Source organism: Moschus berezovskii, chromosome 1, assembly GCF_049115385.1.
Source record: "Moschus berezovskii isolate FMDL1 chromosome 1, NW_MosBer_1.0, whole genome shotgun sequence".
NCBI lineage: Eukaryota > Metazoa > Chordata > Mammalia > Artiodactyla > Moschidae > Moschus > Moschus berezovskii.
Genome location: NC_142460.1, coordinates 22,557,699 through 22,579,750, shown reverse-complemented (window position 1 = coordinate 22,579,750; position 22,052 = coordinate 22,557,699). Strand labels below are relative to the sequence as shown.

Sequence of the window (22,052 nt, the reverse complement as noted above, 5' to 3'; positions counted from 1 at the left end):
AGAAAGAGAAAGACAAACACTGTGTGATATACGTGGAGTCTAAAATATGGCACAAATGAGCCTATCTACAAAGCAGAAGTAGACTCACAGACACAGAGAACAGACCTGTAGTTGCTGGCGCGGGGGGATGGTAAGGCCTGGAGTGGGAATTTGGAGTTAGCAATGTAGACTGTTATATATATGATGGATAAACAAAAGGTCCTACTGTATAGCATAGGGAACTATATTTCACATCCTGTGATAAACCATAAGGAAAAGAATTTTTAAAAGAATATGTATATATACACACATATAATATATAACTGAATATGTATGGTGTATATATATATAACGGAATTACTTTGCGGCACAGTAGCAGAAATTAACTGTAAATCAACTATACTTCAATTAAAAAAATAAAAATGAAGTCATCTTTGGTGATCTCTCTCAGGCACCACTCTTTTGGGCCATAGTAGTAGACAGTTACTTTTTTTCTTCTCAGCCCACCACCCCTTTGGGCTTCTGTACCAGAACTGAGGGTTTGTATGTTAAACTCTGAAGGCACAGGAGCTAAAACCTGTTTGAACATGGGGAGACAGTGTGGTGTCTACTTCTACTCTGGATGCCATGGGGCAAATTAACACTGAGATGTGACTTCTGCTCCTGCACACTCATGTCACAAATTATGGGCAAACTGGAAGAGTAGATGGAAGAGAATTCCTGGAAGCCATCACCACACAAGGATGGCTAAAAACAGCCTAATTAGACACAAAATCTATCCCCCATAACCAAACTCCACTGGATGTCAGACTGGATGAAGCACAAGCTGGGATCAAGATTGCCAGGAGAAATATCAATAACCTCAGATACACATATGACACCACACTTATGGCAGAAAGCGAAGAAGAACTAAAGAGCCTCGTGATGAAAGTGAAAGAGGACAGTGAAAAAGTTGGCTTAAAACTCAACACTCAGAAAACTAATAAGATCATGGCATCCGGTCCCATCACTTCATGGCAAATAGATGGGGAAACAATGGAAACAGTGACAGACTTTATTTTGGGGGGCTCCAAAATCATTGCAGATGGTGATTGCAACCATGAAATTAAAAGATGCTTGCTTGTTGGAAGAAAAGCTATGACAAACCTAGACAGCATATTAAAAAGCAGAGATGTTACTTTGCCAACAAAGGTCTATCTAGTCAAATCTATGTTTTTTCCAGTAGTCATGTATGGATGTGAGAGTTGGACTATAAAGAAAGCTGAGCGCCAAAGAATTGATGCTTTTGAACTGTGGTGTTGGAGAAGACTCTTGAGAGTCCGTTGGACTCTCCAACCAGTCCATCCTAAAGGAGATCAGTCCTGAATATTCATTGGAAGAACTGATGCTGAAGCTGAAACTCCAATCCTTTGGCCACCTGATGTGAAGAACTGACTCATTTGAAAAGACACTGATGCTGGGAAAGATTGAAGGCAGGAGGAGAAGGGGACGACAGAGGATGAGATGGTTGGATGGCATTACCTACTTGACGGACATGAGTTTGAGGCTCCAGGAGTTGGTGACGGACAGGGAAGCCTGGTGTGCTGCAGTCCATGGGGTCGCAAAGAGTTGGACACGCCTGAGCAACTGAACTGAACTGATTACATGCAAGACATTATGCCAGGAGTTCTACATTCATTCCTGTGTGGATCCCTCACATTAGCCTCATTCAAGAGGCACTGAGATCCTTCTGGGTTACACGGCCAATAGGGAACAGGGTTCCAACTTGCAAGCTCAGACCTGCCGTACTTCAGAATCTCTTCTTTGCAAGACGGCAGGCTGCCCCTCCTCTATCCATTAACCATAGGAACAGCAAGAGAGTAAAGTTTAGGCCAAGAAACCAAAGAGGCATTCATTAAATCAAGAGGCAATCTATTGGGATGTCACAGCAGTCAATCCAAATAAACTCTGTTTTACAGAGTCTGGGTAAATCCCCCTAACAAATGAGCAGCAGACTGACTCTCAAGACACAGTCTTACGCACACGGCACACACACATATTCACATGTACTGAATTCAACAGACAGAATTCCTCAGCACTTACTGGGTAGCAGACCCATGAAATGTGCCACTTTTTAAAACAGAAATGTGAACTCCACTGCCTTCAGATTCATAGCTCAGTAACATGTCCAACTACTACTCAAATACAAAAGTAGGAAGAATGGTTCCAAACTCTGTTTTGATCATTTGCAAATAAAAATATGTTCTTCATGTTTGTTCAGATAAAACATTGTCCCCCAGGCTCAGAGGCCAGGCCCTTGGGCCAAATGCCTGCCAGGAACTCTTTTCTGGGGAGTAAAACTGCTGACAAGACTATTACAGATTCGACTACATCACCAGGGCAAACAAGGAGACTGTTAATATCTATGATCCGAACTCATGGGAGAGGGCCCCTGGGTCAGAAACTTTCACTAACAAAAGAAAAGGAAAAAAGAATTACTTTCAAAGAAGACTCCACACCCACTGTCTCTTAAAATACACTGCTTGGAACATAGTGGGTTCTCAAAAAATCGCGTTGGATGAACACGCCAAACTTAAGATGAGGAAGCATGGGTGGGTGGATAGTGTTGTGCATAATTCTGGGGTTTGTTTCAAGTCATTAAAGATCCTCACTCAACACGTAACGTTAAGACCAAAATAAGACTTCCGTTCATTTTATAGACTGCAGAAGGCTTCTATGTATGGAATCCCACTTCGTTCTCCTACTGGCCCCGTCGGAGGCTGGTGTCACTCACCCTGGACACAAGGAGCCAGTGATGAAGTGACTCGCCCAATATCACTGGTCGATAAGCACTGAGCCAGAAGCAAATGTACGTCTCAGGATTCCCGGTCCCCTGTACTCTGCGCTACGTTAAGCTACCAGCGTGCTTTAAGAGACAGCACTCCGAGATGATCTCACTTGCATATCTTAACAATTTTAGAAGGCAACAAGCCAAAGAGTGGAAGTGGCATGCAACAAGTACACATGAGAACTTCCTATGACACCAGCTGGGCCCCTCTCCCGGGGACGGCCAAGGCTCAAAGGCTCACAGCTCCACCAGTGAAGGGCTGGGAAGCAGGAGTCCACCAGTCCCCCAGGGTCGGAGACAGAGAGCCAGAATGCCACCCAGCACCCCCGCAAATCTTATATAGAATGGATGCTAACTTAGCGTTGTTCCAGGTAAAAGCAACAGAGGCGAGGTTTCTTTTAAGAGTCTGGATCAATGGACCCTTGTGGAGCTGCCAAGACCATCTCTGCAATCAGGCCTGCAGTGCCAATCTGGTGATGTCTAAGGACAAAGCCTGCAGTGCCTTTCAGGGGATCCTTTAAAAGGACCTCCGTCTCACCTGTGTCCTGACTCGTCAAGTTGCCAATGCAAGCTGAGTCCTGCCCGGGGCAGGCAGAGGGACCACAGCAGGGTCATTTCTATCATTACAATCATGCTTCAGAAAAGAGACAGGTCAGGACTCCCCCGCGGGTGGTCCAGTGCTGAAGAATCCACTTGCCAATGCAGAGGACATGGGTTCAATCCCTAGTCCACCAGGAGGATCCCACGTGCCTTGGAGCTACGAAAGCCCTGTTGTCACAACTCCTGAAGCTTCCCCTCGCCGCAGCTAGAGAAAGCCTGCGCACAGCACACTCAAAAACAAGTTAATTAATTAAAGATACTTTTTAAAAAGAAAAGAGATAGGTCAAAATTCAAGGAGTGCATCTGAATGCAATATCTACACTCACCTTCTCACACCTCCGAATCAGCCTTTTTTATCATTTTGTTTCCAAGACACAAAGTTTGATACAAATACCAAACTACCTGGGGTCCTCAACTCATAGAATACCATTCAGGATACTGAAAATCACAGGTAACAAGATTGTCCCTCACTGGTGGCTTCTAAGTACCAAGCACTAGCCTTTACCTTCCATTTTCTCAAAAACCTTATTACTCTGTCCATTTGACAGATTAAGAAATTAAGGCTTCAAGAGACTGAAAAAACTGTGCCCAAAGCTACTCAATTAAAAGGAGCTTGGACACCAGCCAAACTTGTCCTTCAACGAATGAATGGCTGGGGTGGGGGGGGGGTGCTGTTTGGGGAGGGTGAAGTGTTAGTGGAATATTATTCAGCCTGAAAAAGGAAGGAAATTCTGACACCTGCTACAGCGTGTGAACCCTGAGGCTATCAACCTAAGTGAAATAAGTGAAAGTGAAGTCGCTAAGTCATGTCCGACTCTTCACAACCCCATGGACTGTAGCCCACCCCGCTCCTAAGTCCATGGGATTTTCCAGGCAAGAGTACTGGAGTGGGCTGCCATGACCTTCTCAAGGGGATCTTCCCAACCCAGGGACCGAACCCCAGTCTCCCGCATTGCAGGCAGACGCTTTACCATCGGAGCCACCAGGGAAGCCTGTCACAAAAAGACAAACACTGTATGATTCGCTTTAGATGAGGTATCCGGAGTCAAGTTCACTGCGGCAGAAAGCAGAATGGCAGTGCCGGGGCTGAGGAGAGGGTCAGAGGGGAACGCCTGTTCAAGGGGGATGAAGTTCCAGTCCCACAAGATGAGCAGAGTTCTGAAGGCAAAGCGCAGTGATGGCTACACGACCATGTGAACGTATCTAATACCCCTCAACCACGCACTGGGAAACGGTCAAGATGACCATCTGCCCATTATACTCAGACACCCTTCCCAAGACAGCTGAACCTCACACTACCCCCCTGACCAGCACTGAAGCAAGACCGGAGGCGCAGCATCCCCCTGCTGGCCAGGCCAGAGCACACCTGCTGATTCCCAGCTGACCTCAGTGGCGTTCACTGCTCACTCTGGGGGCCAATACACCTTTCAGGGCAAAGGAGCCCCACCTGGATTCCGGATCTGAAACACCATCCTGTAAACTACCAAGCCATCCTCAGAGCCAGGACTCCTGGAACCCTGCTCCAAGGAACAGGAGGACCAGAAAAGGACTGACACAGGCAGGATCGCTCGACACGTCATTATCCTGGTGATACTGCGTTGGTCACAAAGTTTGTACAGGGGTGACCAGACCCCCAAACGAACTTTTTGGCCCACCCAATAATTATCAGTAATGATTAGGGAATATGAGGGCAGTCTTCCTTTCATTAGCAAGCCACATTTTAAATCTCTGAAAACACTTTCACACACACACCGTCAGGCCCCAGACCCTGAAGCAGGTGGGTCAAGTATCTTCACCCCAGTGTTCTGAGAGCACCTGAAGTCGGGGTTGTGCCCAAGGTCAGAAGCCAGTTGGCTGCAGAGCAGACCTGGCACCCACCCATGATATTCCTCCTGCAACACCTCCCTCCAGAGAGAGAGGGCTGGCCAGCATCGCAAAGGAACAGGAAATTGAAATGGCTCCCGGGAAGGCAGTCAGCGTGCCAACCTCGGACAGAAGCTGACAAATGACCAGAGCCGGCCCCACATCAAAAAAGGCTTCCTCCAAGAAGCCGCCTGCCGACTAACCTCTTCCCACCTGCGGCGCGGAAGAAATAAGCTCCAAGAGTCCACAGCCCACCATCCCCATCTGTCCACGGAGAGAAAACCACGTTAGGAAGGAAGCGCAGAACCAGTGAGATGCTGCTAAGAGCCGAACTGGAGAGGCAGTTTCCCGATACGAACTTATCAGCTTCATTCCCACTCCTGTCACCTTACACACACACACACATACACACACACATACACACACACACACTCGCTTCTTCCTGAATTCCCACCCCTTCAGCGACAGAACTGCAAGAGGGGCGAAGCAGCAGACAGATGAATCTTCAGAGAGGCAGCACCCACCAGGGAAAAACTGTTTAACACACAGCTACAAGATGGGAACCTTCTAGGAGCCCAACCATGCACTTCGAGTCATGCACCAGTTTCCAAAATACCGAAACAGATTCCAGGCACTTTACCTGAGTGGTTTTTGCTCTTCTGCCTTGCATACTGCTGCTATGGCTAATCTGTGGGTTGGTGGCACCTTCAGAGAGACAGTGAGATTTCCTACAGGGGAGTGTGTTATAATTACTGAAGGGGAGAGCCTCTTCAGCGGCAGCTGGTGGCATCTTATGGTTCGCGAGATCGGGGATGTCAGACACCAAATTCCGACAGTAGCCTGCAAGTTTGCTCCTGGGCCCCCCGTTTGCCGTCACCCCGGAGTTCTGAGCGTACAAGTCCCCCAGCGAATTGGCCCGTTGACAGGCACTGAGCTGCCGCGGACTCGCCCGGGTTTCCATCGCCCGAGCCTCCTCGCAGTCTTTCTCCTCGGCGGAACCCAAGATCTCTTCGTTGCTTGTTAAATGTTCTTGGCTCAGATCAGAGAGTGAGAATTCCAGGCTGTCCTCCCGCCAGATGTCTGCGGATTTGGAGCGTTTCTTCTTAAAGCTCGCCGTCTCCATGAACGCGGGCCCGTTGGAGGCATAGGGGCGCTGCCGCCTGCCGCCCTCCGCCAAGTACGTCGCGTCATCCCCGTAAAGCCGGCTGTCCTCCGAGTCTGGCATGCTTTGCACGGAGGCTGCTGTGAGGACGATGCTGCTGTCCACGCTGGGAGCGACGGAAGAATCGGTGTAAGACACGGGCCTCAAGCCCATATCCACTCGGTCCACCCAGATGGGGCTCCCGAAGTCCTCGAGGGCGCCTTCCTGGGAGAAGGGCTCCAGGCCATTTTCGGCCAGGGACTGGGGGATGCTGGGGGTGCTGCTGGACCGGGTACTCACTTCGGAGTTCCTGTGGATCACCTTGCCGGAGGAGGCGTGCCTGCTCCGCCGCGCCTTGTGCGACAGGCGCAGGGAACGCGACGTGTGCTTGCGCCCCAGGACGGCGTGCTTGTCTCCATAGAACTCATGCACGACATTTTGGCTTTCTGCGTTCCCCATGGTTTTATGGTCTGTAGCAAGAAAAAAAAAAAAAGGAGAGGATCACTGAGTCACCCATGGGCACGGGCGGTTGACGGAAAGAGCTCAGTACCTGCGGAGGGCAGACAGCTTGGAGGTGACAGCAGCGCCTGTATGCACCTGGCAGGTACTCAGACTCTTAACGCGGCAGCAGGTGAGAACTAGCATCACTCCTGAGACTACTCCTGCGGAGACGTGAGATAAGAACATAAATAAGGTCACTGGGGGATGACACGGGTCTCTGCCCGGGGAGGCGGGCAGCACACCAGGCATGGCACAGAGTTGCTTTCATCAAGCTGGCAACACCGGCTTTCTTCTCCCTAACCTCTAGAGTTGTCTATTTAAAGCTCTATGCCTCTCCATCAACGAAAAACTCTAAAAGGTACAAACCAAGGTGTCTACTCCAAATGAGTAACGTTCTGTTTGAAATGACATATTTCAAAACACCAGGAGAAACTCTGCACTGGATAAAGGCGCTTCCTCCCCATAGGTTTCCGTTTCATCCTGACTTCATCTACACTTCAAAATCAATCAGAAACGGGAAAGCGCAAGATGTGAAGTCCAATCAACTCTTCCTGATAAAGTCAAAAAGAAAAGGGGCTTTTTACCTGTAATGCCACAGCTTTCTGAAAACCTTAATGGGGGGGGGGGGGCCAAAGTGGGAGGGGGAGAGGGAGATGCACAAAACAAAACAGAAACCCCACTCTCTGCCCAGCAGCAAACTAACGAGTTTATTTCTGGGAGCAAATCCAACCGGAGAACATTAATCTGGTACAGAGTGCCCTGCACACAGAAATTCACATGATGAAATCACTAAAGGTGATTCAGCCTTTTGGAGCTACCCAGGTTAATTCAAGTCCTCTCCTTAACATTTTTCCAGTCTCTCTCATTGGTCTGAGGGCTGTTACCCACAGTAAGAAATCAAAACATCCTCAAAGCTCAACAAGTATAATTCTATTTAGCCTTATTCTCCCTGCTCTGCAGTGAGGTTTCTCTACACCATTTCAACTGTATACACTTTGGATCCACACATGAAAATGGTCAGAAAGGAGAGAATAAAAATAGAATAGCCAAGCGCATCCCTGAGTTGAGGTGTACACGGTCATTCATTCAGAAAATATATATACTAGGACTTCCCTGGTGGTCCAGTGGCTAAAATTCCATGCTTCCAATGCAGAGGGCCCAGGTCTGATCCCAGGTCAGGGAACCCAGTGGCTCAGACGGTAGAGAATCTACCTGGCAATGCAGGAGACACAGGTGGGGAAGATCCCTGGGAGGAGGGAATGGTTACCTACTGCAGTATTCTTCCCTGGAGAATCCCCATGGACAGAGGAGCCTGGAGGGCTACAGCTCATGGATAGGTCACAAAGGGTCAGACAGGACTGAACAGCTAACGCTTTCACTTTCACAGGGAACTAGATCCCACAGTGGCAACTAAGATGCCAGCAACTAAAAGATTCAGAGTGCCAAAACTGAAGACCTGATGTAGCCAAATAAATAAATAAGTTTAAAAAAAAAAAACAAAGAGGTGGGGATGGAGCCCCGATGCTCATGCCAACTTCTGCCCTGACTGGCTGAGCAATCTTGAAAACTGTTTAAAAGAAGAAAAAAAAGAAAGAAAGAAAATAAATACTGCTTAGCTACCATGTTCCAGAAACCAGAAATACAGCAGAGAAAAAAAGATACACATTTTCCACTCTCATGAAACTGATACTCCATGCCAGGGAAGGGATACAATAAACAAAAAAGCAAAAGGTACAAAGGGAAACAGGAACAAATTTATTGTACCCATTACAGTTTGAAACCCCTTGCAATATAATATATTCCTTCCCAATGCTCTAGAACCACTCTACAATCCTACTCTTCAGTCTCAAATGTTGCTTAAACTCCTACAAGCACATCTTTACTGAAATGAAATTTGTGGCAACAAGAAGGGAAAAACCTCCATTGAATGTTCCGATGAGTTCAGAGGTAACTCATACAGACACCAGATGTGAAGCTATTCCCATACTGGAATATTCCCTACCAGGTCACACATCATATGATTCTGAGAGCAAAGTTTCCAAGAAAGAGAATCGTCCTTTTACTAGTAGCAAATGTATTTCAAAGCAATAAGTTCACGCCTCTCTGGCTGGTACCTTTAAGAAGCAAGAAAAAAACATAGAGACTCAACTCAGTACAGGGAAATGAAAAGATTCATGGTCCATATGTGACCATTTATGTGATCTATATTCCTAAGAATATCATGTGCTACATTTTTACAAGTAAAATATTGTAACAAGCATCTAAAGTAAGGCTAAAAGCCATGACCAGCGTCTCAGGGTTCTTGATTTTTTAACGGCACAGCTTTCCTGATAATTCAGTTGGTAAGGAATCCGCTTGCAATGCAGGAGACGCTAGTTCAATTCCAGGTCGGGAAGGTCCCCTGGAAAAGGGAAAGGCTACCGACTCCAGTATTCTTGCCTGGGAAATCCCATGGACAGAGAGAGGAGCAAGGCAGGCTACAATCCATGGGGTCGCAAAGAGTCAGACTATCACTTGAAGATACATAGATGGGGACTTCTCTGGTGGTCCAATGGTTAAGAATCTGCCTGCTAATGCAGGGGACACGGGTTCCAGCCCTGGTCCAGGAACTAAGATTCTACATGCAGCAGGGCAATTAAGCCTGCATACCACAACTACCGAAGCATGCGTGCCTAGAGTCCGCAAGAAGAGAGAAGCGCACCCCCAGCAAAGAGCAGTCCCCACTCAAAACAACTAGAGAAAGCCTGAACACAGTCTCGAGAAGACCCAGCACAGCTCAGGAAAATAAAAGAAAAAAAGATACCTGAATGTATCTATGTATCTATATGTTTTGCCAAGGAGTAATTAAAAGTGTTAGCCACAGTCCCATTTTAAGAATCACATAGATTTAAACTCAAAAGAGGGAAAGAATGGAGGCAACAGAAACCGCGGTGTAGAAGGGCAATGCTGTCACCCCAAATATGCTCGAATGGACCCCCCAAAATGCTCGGATGGAGCCCCCCCTTCTGCTGTATACAAAAGTTTGCAAATATAAATTGACAGACATATTCTCAAAAACAAATTTCTGGTTAGGCTTGTTTCTGCCAACAGAAAACCAATCAAGTTAAAAGCCTCAGGAGCGGTTTCCTAAAGCAAATGGCCCAAGCCTTCAAGAATTACAGCGTTCCCTGCATCGCTCTGACGGGTCTGTTATATAAATAGCATTTTTAGTAGCAAGATTCTTTTCAGCCAGCCAAGGTAGGAAAGAAGCCATTTTTATCTTCAGAACTAGAATTTAGAGATGAATGCCAAATCTCTTAAATCCTACCAAGAACGATTCTCAGGGGATGATCTAAGTCGAGTTAGCAGGAAGTTTGAAGCAACTCAAGTTAAGAGAAAAATGTTCCTAGGGACTGCCGAAACACCCCTTCCTTGAAGAGCTTTCCCCCAAAGGTCAGTGAGACTCATGAAGGCCCATGTGGGGGTCAGTGGGGGACCCTGAAACAACACAAGCATGAAAAATGAAAATTGCTCACTGCATAAAACAGACACAATCTCCCCTTTCAGGGACAACCCCATCCCACAGGCAACCCCAGAACATTGATGACTTGAAAGTCCTAATCCTCTCCACACACAAATGGGAATGCCAGCCACTTTCACCATCTTCACATTTCCCCGCTCTCTCCTACTTAACCCTTATCATTTACTTATAACAAACCAAAAAAGCCTGGTTTATACTTTACACACAGTCTTTATTTGTTTCTCTGAGTCTGGAAGTAACTTTGGGCAGAAAGTGGTTTACACTTCCTTTTTGAAGCCTCTATCGAGAGTGCTTCCCTGGTTGTTCAGAAGGTAAAAGAATCTGCCTGCAATGCAAGAGACCTGGATTGGATGACTGGGTTGGGAAGATCCCCTGAAGGAGGAAATGACAAACCACTCCAATTATTATTCCCTGGGAAAAATCCATGGACAGAAGAGCCTGGCTGAGCTACAGTCTGTGGGGTTGCAAAGAGTCAGACACGCCTGAGCGATGTACACTCATACTCATAGAGACTACAAGTGTTCTACGCATGATAAGGAGTCAAAAAATGCTCATGCACTTTAGAAACAAAAGTACAAGGTAGTGATCAGTATTTAGCCAACATAATCACCACACAGTCACTAGGAAAGAGAGGAAAGATTAAGGGGGGAGAGGACAGGCTGAAATGCAAAAACTGGGCTAGAAATTGACAAGCAGGGGCTTCCCCTGGTGGTTCCCTGGTTAATTCGCCTTCCACCACAGGGGGTGGGGTTCGGATCCTTGGTCATGGAGCTAGGATCCCACATGCCTCTGAAGCCAAAAAACCAAAATATAAAACAGAAGAAATATGGTAACAAATTCAAAATTGTAAGAAACTCAATTTGTAACAACTTGAAAAGCAGAGTCTCAGAATACAGGTACTTGATGGCAAGCTAGAAAATGTTACCATTTTTAAACTCATTCAACTCCCTATTGACTTCCTGTTGGAAAATAGTAGTGGCCTCAAACAGCGTGCACTTGCAGAGAGTAGTTAGTGGGAGACCTATTAAGCAGGAGGTGGTGGGCAAGACTGTACCACAGAAACAACTGTCCGAATCTAAACCTCAAATCGTAAACTTTCTTTCCAATCCTCTAAGGCACAGCTTCCTGGCTTCCCCACAGCCTTTGTTCCTGCTCTTTCCTTGGCCTCCACCTCTCCAGCCTTCAGGCAGCTACACCTGGCTCTCTCTTTCCAGATCCTGACTCACATGTCACCTTCTTAAAGAGACCTTTCCTAGCATCTCTATCCAAAATGACCCCTCAGAGCTCAACCCTTCCCACCCCTCTTGTTTGCTTCCCCCTGCTCCTTAACATTTGTCACAATTGTCTCAAAAAATGCTTTTCATTTACTTATATTTTTTATTCTCTATCTTTCCCCACTAGAATCTAATTAAGCATCAGGGAGGCTGAAAGTTTGTCTCGTGTCCTGCTATATTCTCGGTGCCTAAAACACTGCCTGAAAGGCAGGAGGTGCTCAGTAGAAAAATACAGAATGAATGAATGACAAAATCTAATCTAGAATGTAAAACCACACACTCACACAACTGCAAGAGAAAAGCGAAGAGGGCGTTAGCATAACGTGAACTAGAGAAAAGATACGCTGGCCTTAAAATGCCAGCTCTCCTACATGAGAGTGCCTAGAAAGGTACCCGTTTCCAGTCTGCGTGCCGTTCTCTAGGGCTCCACCTGCAGACCCGTGTAGGTCCCTCAGCCCAGGCCACTGGGTTTGCGATCACCCTGGTTCTGTGAGCTGAGTTAACGGGTCCACTGCTCTCCCCGACCTCAGTCACCCAGGCAGAGACTCATGGCCTTGCCTCTGTCTCATCTCACTTAACTCCTCCACCCCTCCTCCTTCTGCAGGTTTAGGAAAGGGGGTTGGAATTGAGAGAGGACCGCTCCTCCTGGGTGGGGAGACAGCTCAGGACTGAGCAGCCTGAGATCATCCAGAGAAAATACAAGCAAAGGAGACACAGCGACATGATGGGCAGGCGTCATCTGAAAGTAGAAACGGTCCAAAAAAAAAATCAAGAGATTCTTAGGGTCAGAGACCAAGGACACTAGAGAGAGGATGAGTCCTCCGTTCTTCCCAACACCATGACCTTTCTCCTTAAGTCATGAGTTAAACTTTTCATAGTCACTTCCTTTAAATCCTGTCAAAGTAAATACACAGCGAAAGAGTAAAAAAGTACTGCCATCAAAATAAATGCACAGTGAAAGTACTTAAAGGAAGTTCATCAGACAAGACATGGAAGCGGCCCAAAGCTGCGCTGACAGATGAATGGACAGGGGTGTGCCAGACATGTCCAATGGAGCACTACTCAGGGGTGTGCCAGACATGTCCAATGGAGCACTACTCAGGGGTGTGCCAGACATGTCCAATGGAGCACTACTCAGGGGTGTGCCAGACATGTCCAATGGGGCACTACTCAGGGGTGTGCCAGACATGTCCAATGGGGCACTACTCAGGGGTGTGCCAGACATGTCCAATGGGGCACTACTCAGGGGTGTGCCAGACATGTCCAATGGGGCACTACTCAGGGGTGTGCCAGACATGTCCAATGGGGCACTACTCAGGGGTGTGCCAGACACGTCCAATGGGGCACTACTCAGGGGTGTGCCAGACATGTCCAATGGGGCACTACTCAGGGGTGTGCCAGACATGTCCAATGGGGCACTACTCAGGGGTGTGCCAGACATGTCCAATGGAGCACTACTCAGCCATGAGAAGGGGTGAAACGAGGCCGTGTGCAGCAGCAGGGATGGACCGAGAGACCATGATCCTAAAGGAAGTGAGCAAAGACAAATATTAGGCTATTGCTTATGTGCTGCTGCTGCTGCTGCTGCTAAGTCACTTCAGTCGTGTCCGACTCCGTGTGACCCCATAGACGGAAGCCCACCAGGCTCCCCCATCCCTGGGATTGGATCTGAGTAAAAGAACACACAAATGAACTTATTTACAAAACAGAAATAGACCCACAGGCACAGAAAATAAACCCATGGTCACCAAAGGGGAAAGGAGGGAAGAGATAAATTAGGAGTTTGGGATGAATATATACACACCAAGTGAAAGTGAAGGGAAGTCGCTCAGTCGTGTCCGACTCTTAGCGACCCCATGGACTGCAGCCCACCAGGCGCCTCCATCCATGGGATTTTCCAGGCAAGAGCACTACTATACATAAAATAGATAACCAAGAAGGACCTGCTGTATGATACAAGAAACTATATTCAATATTTTGATACAACCTTTAAGGGGAAAGAATCTGAAAAGTAATATAACTTTACCACTATGCTATATACCCTAAACGAACACAATTTAACACACACACAAAAAAAGCACAGTCATTAGGGTGGTTCGTAGATACATCAGATAGGCGATTCTTTCTCAGGGACTGCTTTTATAGACTTATTAGCCTAATAAGCCTTATGTAATAAGGCTATTTACACACTTTAAAAAAAAGTGTCAAGTCCCTGGCTTTGGTAGTTTATGGAAATTAAGTAAGACGCAACCATTAAGGGAAGCTAGGTGAAGAGTATGCTTACTGTGTTCAATTTCATGTGGATCTATAATTATTTCAAAATAAAAAGTTAAAGCTGTCACTCACTGGGAGTTTCTGGTTGAGGGAAATTTTTGTTTAAAAGTGACAATGCTGCTGAATGAAGCTTTTTTGAATCCTCTTTTTCAACAAATTATGCAATAAGACAATAAGTACACACTGGGCATTATCTAGCACAATGTCATCAGGAAACAGCAAACACAAAACAAGGGCCCAACATGAGATTCAATAGAGAAGTAGGGTTGATTAACTAGGGATGGGGCTTCTGTCTTTAATACAGTAGTGAACAAAACTGAAATACAGTTTATAGTATCTGGTGCCAGCCAAGATGATGTAAGACACAGTGGCTGGTCTTTCTTCCATTGATAAAGATTAAAAAACTCTGAACCAAAGTAAAAAGCAATTACCTGAGGATTCCAAAGAGTAAGCAAAAGCAGGTAAGTTGGGGATGGGAATCAAAAACGGAAGAAACACAAGGACTTCCCTGGTGCTTCAGTGGTTAAGAATTCACCTGCGAGTGCAGGGAGCCTGGGTTCAATACCTGCTCTGGGACGATCCTGCGCGCAGAGGGGCGACTAAGCCAGCACATCACAACCAGAGAGTAAGCCCCCACTTGTGGGAGCTAGCAGTGAAGACCAGCGCAGCCAAAGTAAATAAACAAGCAAACAAAACTGAAGAAGCCACTCGAACAAGAGTGAGTGTCCCATTTCGGTTTTATTATTCTCATTTCTCTTCCAGCCTTGCACGGAGGGTGAGCACACAGTCTGTACATACGTGCTGGGTCACTTCAGTTGATCCAACTCTTGGCGACCCCGTGGACTGCAGCCTACCAGGCTCCTCTGCCCATGGGATTCTCCAAACAAGAATACTGGAATGGGTGGCCATACCCTCCTCCAGGGGATCTTCCTGATCGAACCCTCATCTCTTCTGTCTCCTGCATTGGCAGGCAGGTTGTTTACCACTGGTGCCACCTGGGAAGCCTGAGCACACATCTAAATGTGACAAAAGCAAAAACTCACAAGGCATGCCCTGTCATTCTGGCCAAAGAAATCGATAATAGTGATCCCTGCAAGCCAGAGTGAGGGCAATCTCAGAAAAGACAGAGCTGGAGGAAACAAATCAGCTAATGTTGTGTATATATCTACCCAAGTCCAAGACTCACTCCTCAGGTGCATGTGCCCGGGACTGACCCAAAGAAAGACAGCAAAGGCTTGGGGAACTGAGCTATGATAAAAACCCAGCTCACCTCTCAGTCTAACTCCCAAGTGGTGCACGTGTGGAGTAAAGGCTTTGAAAACTGAACTGACATCAGACCTACCACCCATAGGAGGTCAAACAGAACTTGCCATCTGAACCTAGCCAGGTTGATTGCTTACTAAAATAGGAAAAAAAGAAAATTCAACATTCTCCGGATGATTTTAACAGGACCTAGATTCTCCCAATGTAATACTCGAAAGTGTCCACAATGCATCCCAAAGAACCAGGAAAATCTAATCAGTTCTCAGGGGAAAAGACAATCAATAGATGCCAACCCCAAAGTGACCCAGATGTTGGAATTATCAAGCTTTTAAAACAACTAGTATAACTGTGTTCTCTGAGTGATGATAAACACTCCTGAAATAAATGAAAAACTTAACTCCTTGGAACATCTATGCAAGATCACCGTGAACATCAATTATTATACATGAGTGGAGAAGGAGAATACAAATTAAAAAGAAAAGTAAAATATTTTTAATTTGATAAAAAATACAAAATGAGCTGCATTTTTTTAATCATCAGACATGAAGTTTTCTTGGTAGTGCATGAGAAAACATTCCAGTTAACAGAAACTCACCCATGGTCAAGGTCTCTGGGCAGAGAGAACAGAGAAAAATACTCCTATAACTACAGACTGTTCAGAGGGAAAAAGGGGGAAAGGAAGAAGATACAAGTGAAACAAGAATTTAACCTCATCACCTTGCAGACTAAGGAGGTTATAATAATATTTTTATGGTTTAGGATGTCTAATTCCCTAGATGAGACCAGAAGTTCAAGCGGTACTCCAGACAGCAAAATGCCCCACCCTTTAGCTGAACAACAGGAAAGCACCACATGATTAAAGCCCAGCCTTGCGGGTCAGCTTGCTGGGGCTTGCCCTGTTCAGAAGTAGATAATCAAAAAGATAATTATATTATTAGGGTCAATCACCTCTGGAGCAAAACTCTTATTCTCAGGAAGTAAAAACTTATATTTGAGATGCACATCCAAGATACTGACTCTGAGGAGATTAAAACTCTAAAGATGTTAATATTTTACCTCCTTTCTCTCTCTCATAAACACACACACACACACAGGGAGGGAGGGAGAGACACACACACGGAGAATATACAGACCTGTGGAAAAATGTTTAAAGTTAGAATCCTAGATAGAGATTATGCGATAATTTAATTTTCAAAAGTATACTTTGCTTTTTGAATTTTCCAAAGCTATTATTCTGAAGCTGTAATTCACCGTTTTGACCAGGCTGCATGTGAGATCTCAGTTCTCTGATCAGGGCTAGAACCTGCACACCCTGCCGTGCAAGCACACAGCCTTAATCGACTGCCAGGCAGGCCCCTTACTAGAGTTCAGTTACGGGGAAGAAAAGAATCAGGCTTTAAGTCCCTAGGTTTCTTGGGTAACTCTTGGAGAGTGAGGATGGGGACACCAGGCCAACAGCTACAGCAAAAAAGCACCAAACCCAAACTTAAAGCAGATGACTTGGGAAAATCACCTAAGATAAAGAAGAAAATACTACCGAGCTTAGATTTAACCATCCTTTCTCAACATTCCAGTGGCACCCTGCTTGATCTCCTCCCAGTCCGTCTGTGGCATGGTTATTTGTACACTGACACACTTGTCTTTCTTTGCATAAACCCCTTCTTATTTTATTACAATCTCCCAATGGCAGGGACCATGCCTTACTCATTATATTGACCATCTAAATGAGCTAAAGTTTTAGTACTGCTTTCTTCAATGGGATGTTCATCTCTCAGATTGTCTATAACAAGAATGTTTCAAAAATATAAAACATTAGAGCCCATAAGTGTGCACAAGATGACCCAACTTATATTCAAGTCAAAGTTAACTATTAAACCAAGGTTTCTCTTGCTGGTAAGGGTGCTGTGGAATATGAACATAAGGCATCTAATGATGTACATAAATTATAATTGTTAACAATAAAATTTTTCACTCCCTCCTGAGGTATTTAAGAACTTATTAAAATAAACACAATGATTACCCTTCTATGATTTGAAAACAGACCTCCAAAATTGCAGGAAAAAGGATGAAATGTATTTATTTCAAAGTTAAATTTGAAGCAAAAATCACAAGACAACAGATTGCACATTTAAAATTAGATTCTAGTGGGAGGGCTTGGTTTCAAGCCTGTTTTTTCCCTACTGGAGGCTGAGCCTGAAGACAGGGTAGGGGGTTGGGGGGGGTGGGGAGGAGAGCTAAGATTAAACTGAGACAAAGCTCTGAAAGTTTTAGCTACATCTTTACAAACCCATGAAAAGCATTTTGCCAAGTCACACACAAATACCCCTAACACAGAAGACTAAACAGGAAAGTTTTGCAACAAATAAAAGATGATCTTTGATTTAGAAAGATTATTATTTTGGCTGCATTTATTTTGCTTTTTAAAAGATTATCCAAACCAGAAACAAAACATATCATTGTTCTGAAGTAAGATTTTTGAAGTCAGGTATACCTTTTTCAAACATAATCCCATCTAAAGATGTAAAGCTTGGGAATATATTTCAAAGATCCCTGACAGCAATTCACAGAGGGAAAAAGATAGGTACCTGCTTTTTTTTTTTTTTTTAGTTTTAATGCTAATACTTTTGAATTGCTAGATGGGTGTAACCTTAACCCAAAAAAGTGAGTCCAAATTCTTTTTCCCATAAGCTGCAAACACCATGGCAATGCCATGGTACCTGTCTCACCACCTCTGAAGCATTACGTTTAATTCATGGAGGTATACACAGGCTCAAGCACTCTTTCACAAACTTACCTTACAAGGCAACAACGGTTCCCAGCCCAACTTGCCCCAAGAGCACTGTGGCATTTAGATATGGAGCCGGTGATGACGTCAGGATGAACAGTGACGGTGGCTGGGAAGTATGTCAGCACCTGCCCCTGGAGCTGGCCATCACAGTCTCATCTGCGTCTATGCAGCTGTGCCAAAAACCTGGAGAGGGCAGAGAAAGGAAAGCCACTATTCAGCCAGAACACAGGAAACAGGAACTTTCCATCAAACCCATTTGCATAAGTTCTCCAACATCCATTTCGTGTGAAATAGCTCACCCCAGATCAAACAATGCAACATTCAGCCACAGGTCTAAAATGACAGGCATAGATCCATAGGCATAAGCATGCTCACGTTCACAGTAGTAAATCGCTCCACAAACTCAGTAATATTTTATCATTTCATTCTGTCCCTACAGATGAAGGTGTCAGGTAACAGAAATTGATTCCAGTGGAATGACTTCATGGTTCCCTCTTCTTTTTAAAGTGTTAACTGGAGTACAGGTGCTTTACAATGTTGTGTTAGTTTCTGCTGTAGAGCCATGATCAAAAACATACAGAAACAATAAACACTGGAGAAGGCGCGGAGCAAAGGGGTGTCGGTGGGTGGAGATGTAGACTGGGGCAGCCACTGTGGCGAACAGCATGGGGGCTCTTAAAAACTAAAAACAGAACTACCATACGACCCAGCAATCCCACTCCTGGGCAGAGACTTGGAGAAAACCGTACTTGCAAAAGGTACCTGCGCCCCTACACTCGTGATTCCCTTTGAATCTTTCAAAAGTCTCAACAAACAGAAATGAGTGACAGGCAGTCAGGGAGTCTCAAAGCAGAGCTATAGCTATCACAGAAGTTGAAGAACATGCTAAAAGACAGTAAAACAAAAGATCAAATTCAATATGATAGACCTTTTCATCGTATACACGGGGTATTGCTGAGCATTTGTGCTCAGGAATTCTCATGTTTTCAAAATAAGCTCCATGAACAGGCATTGTGAGTGGTCTTTGTTTTCTAAAACCTGGCTTCTGGTGAGATTGGAGATGCTAAGACAGGAGAGGGGCTTCTAATGGATCAGTGGTAAAGGATCCGCCTGCCAATGCAGGAGATGCAGGTTCAATCCTTGGGTCGGGAAGATCTCCTGGAGAAGCAAACGGCAACCCACTCCAGTATTCTTGCCTAGAAAATTCCATGAACAGAGGAGCCTGGTGAGCTACAGTCCATGGTGTCGCAAAAGAGTCGGACACAACATAGTGACTAAACTACAAGACGGGAGAAAGCCCCGAGGGCTTCCTGGGGGTGGCTGCCTCTCATTCCTCTCCTACAGATCATTCCTGTGGGGCTGCCCACGACTAGCACCTATAACTTGGTAGCCTCATTAAGGTGGAACTCAAGATGACAAACAGCTTGCAGAGAAACATAGAGAAAATTGCCTACTGCTGTGGAAGGCGGTCCCATCAAGACAGTAAATAAATAAATATCCATATCCATAGAAGACAGCACAGTAAGTGAAGCTACCGTTCACCCTATCTTGGAAAACATGCTACTCTGCCGTGAACCTGGTGACCCACGCTTGCCAGGAGAGGAACACGAGTTCTCACAATACGCCATTATCACCCTGCAGTACATGTCCTTGCCATAACTCCCCCACTGCTGTCCTGTCCCCTCTTTTCCCAGGCATCCTCCTTAAGCTGCTCTTTGCAAAGTTTTCAATTTTCAAAGCGGTTCCTGAATTGCTTAGGAACTGGCAGAAATTAATAAGCAACAGCCCATTTATATTGAAATGGACTCATTACAGTGCCAGCTGCCAATAATTTGCAAGGGCTGGATTCTTGCTGGCAAGTCAGGCCTGCAGGCAGCCGTCCTCCACCTGCACATGGAGGCTGATAATGCATTTTTTATACTTTAAAAATAAAAGTACATATTCTGCTACCAGAACTGAAATGTTTCTCTATTATAGTCTTCTATTCCCTGAGCAGAAAAACACTATGGGGAAGAAAGTGAAAGTTATCAGGCATTGTTTAAAAAATATGGAAGACAAAACCCAGTCTATCTGGGATCCTTTTTTTCTCCCCCTGATTCTGATGGAAAAAGTATTTTGACCCGTGACCTGTAGAACTGTCCCCATGATGTAAACAGATGAAGAGAACATATTTGTTCTTTGTGATCAGCAGATATGCTAAGGTTGCAACGAGTCACCAAGGATTCAATCTGCATCACGGTGGACTGATTAACTCCACCATGGCAACCTGGGAACCATCAGGACTCTGGGTTTTCTTTAAGAGCCACAAAGAATCCACCTTCAACAGGAGTTAGACAGGCTTCCCAGGTGGCTCAGTGGTAAAGAATCTGCCTGCCAATGCAGGAGACACAGGTTTGAGCCCAGGTCTGGGAAGACCCCACATGCCACGGAGCAGCCGAGCCAGTGCGTCACAAGTCCTGAGCCCACGAGCCGCAACCACTGGGGCCTGCACGCCCAAGAGCCCAGGCTCCACAACAGGAGGAGCCACTGCAGGAGAAACCCGCACACCGCAAGGGGGAAGAAGCCCCTGCTCACTGCAACCAGAGAAACACCTGCGCGGCACCAAGGACCCGGCACAGCCAAAAACAGACAAACAAACCAGCGGCAGGTACACAGCTGACTCAGTGATGGGAGTTTGAGCCTGGAGTCCCACTGAGTGCATCAATCAGGTCAAAACTCAGCTTTGTCACTTACTTGCAAGGTGATTTGCGGCAAACATTAATCATCAGTTTGAGTGAGTGAGTGAAGTCGCTCAGTCGTGTCCAACTCTTTGCGACCCATGGACTATAGTCCACCAGGCTCCTCCGTCCATGGGATTCTCCAGGCAAGAATACTGGAGTGGGCTGCCATTTCCTTCTCCAGGGAATCTTCCCGACCCAGGGATCAAACCCAGGTCTCCCACATTGCAGGCGGACACTTTAACCTCTGAGCCACCAGGGAAGCCCAATTATCAGTTTACCCCTCCACTTTCAGTTCAGTTCAGTTCAGTTCAGTCGCTCAGTCGTGTCCGACTCTCTGCAACCCCATGAATCACAGCACGCCAGGCCTCCCTGTCCATCACCAACTCCTAGAGTTCACTCAAACTCATGTCCACAGAGTCGGCGATGCCATCCAGCCATCTCATTCTCTGTTGTCCCCTTCTCCTCCCGCCCCCAATCCCTCCTAGCATCAGAGTCTTTTCCAGTGAGTCAACTCGTCGCATGAGGTGGCCAAAGTATTGGAGTTTCAGCTTTAGCATCAGTCCCTCCAATGAACTCCCAGGATTGATCTCCTTTAGGATGGACTGGTTGGATCTCCTTGCAGTCCAAGGGACTCTCAAGAGTCTTCTCCAGCACCACAGTTCAAAAGCACTTTACCCCTCCACAAATAGGGACAAGAATTCGCAAACCATTCTACTGAAATAAGCATAAATGACACCATCTATGTGACATGATTATCAGTGCCTACTCCTTGGTCAGTTCTCAATAACAATACTACATTCTTTTCACTGTTATGCAGCATTTGTAAACCATAAGGAAGATGCTACAAGAAGGGCCACTATTAAGGGGAATTCCTTAAAACATGGTACCTAACTCACTGAAACGGGGTCTACAGTCTAAGTTGGATGAAACAGATCGCCTCAAATGTGTCATGAGACCAAAGGGGAATTCATTAACCCAGCTGGAAGACATGATTGACTCAATTTGCCACAGTGCATGCACACACGCAAACCACGCTGACAAAATCTGGCAGGACCAGTTGGACAGCTTGCATTGCATCAAGATGACCCCCAGTGAAGTGAACGATAAATGTGCCAAGTTTTACGGTCTCATTCTGATTCATCTCAACGCATAAAGTCAATTTCTGCATCAGGTGTCAAATAACCAGTTTTCACAGGGAAGTGTCTGTGCTGGAGAAGGGGCGGGAATTACCAAGCTAATCCAAGGCTTCAAATACCTCAAAAATAGACAGGGCTCAGAAGTTTCATCACTCCAACCCGAGAG

At 45.9% G+C, this 22,052-nt stretch overlaps 1 protein-coding gene across 9 annotated transcripts in view; it reads right to left on the bottom strand.

The window, feature by feature from the left end:
- The window catches only part of TIAM1 (TIAM Rac1 associated GEF 1), a 314,669-nt gene that overhangs the window by 156,975 nt on the left and 135,642 nt on the right, over positions 1–22,052 (bottom strand). For 7 of the 9 annotated variants that reach the window (XM_055421403.2, XM_055421410.2, XM_088835880.1 and 4 more), the window contains exons 2-3: positions 18,037–18,213; positions 5,910–6,880 (exon numbers count right to left, since the gene is read on the bottom strand). In XM_055421403.2, the coding sequence (XP_055277378.2) occupies positions 5,910–6,869 (960 nt within the window). In that variant the 5' untranslated portion in view covers positions 6,870–6,880; positions 18,037–18,213. Of the gene's footprint in view, positions 1–5,909; positions 6,881–6,960; positions 7,073–18,036; positions 18,214–22,052 lie in introns of all 9 variants that reach the window. The other 2 variants (XM_088835875.1, XM_055421462.2) reach the window with 2 other exon arrangements.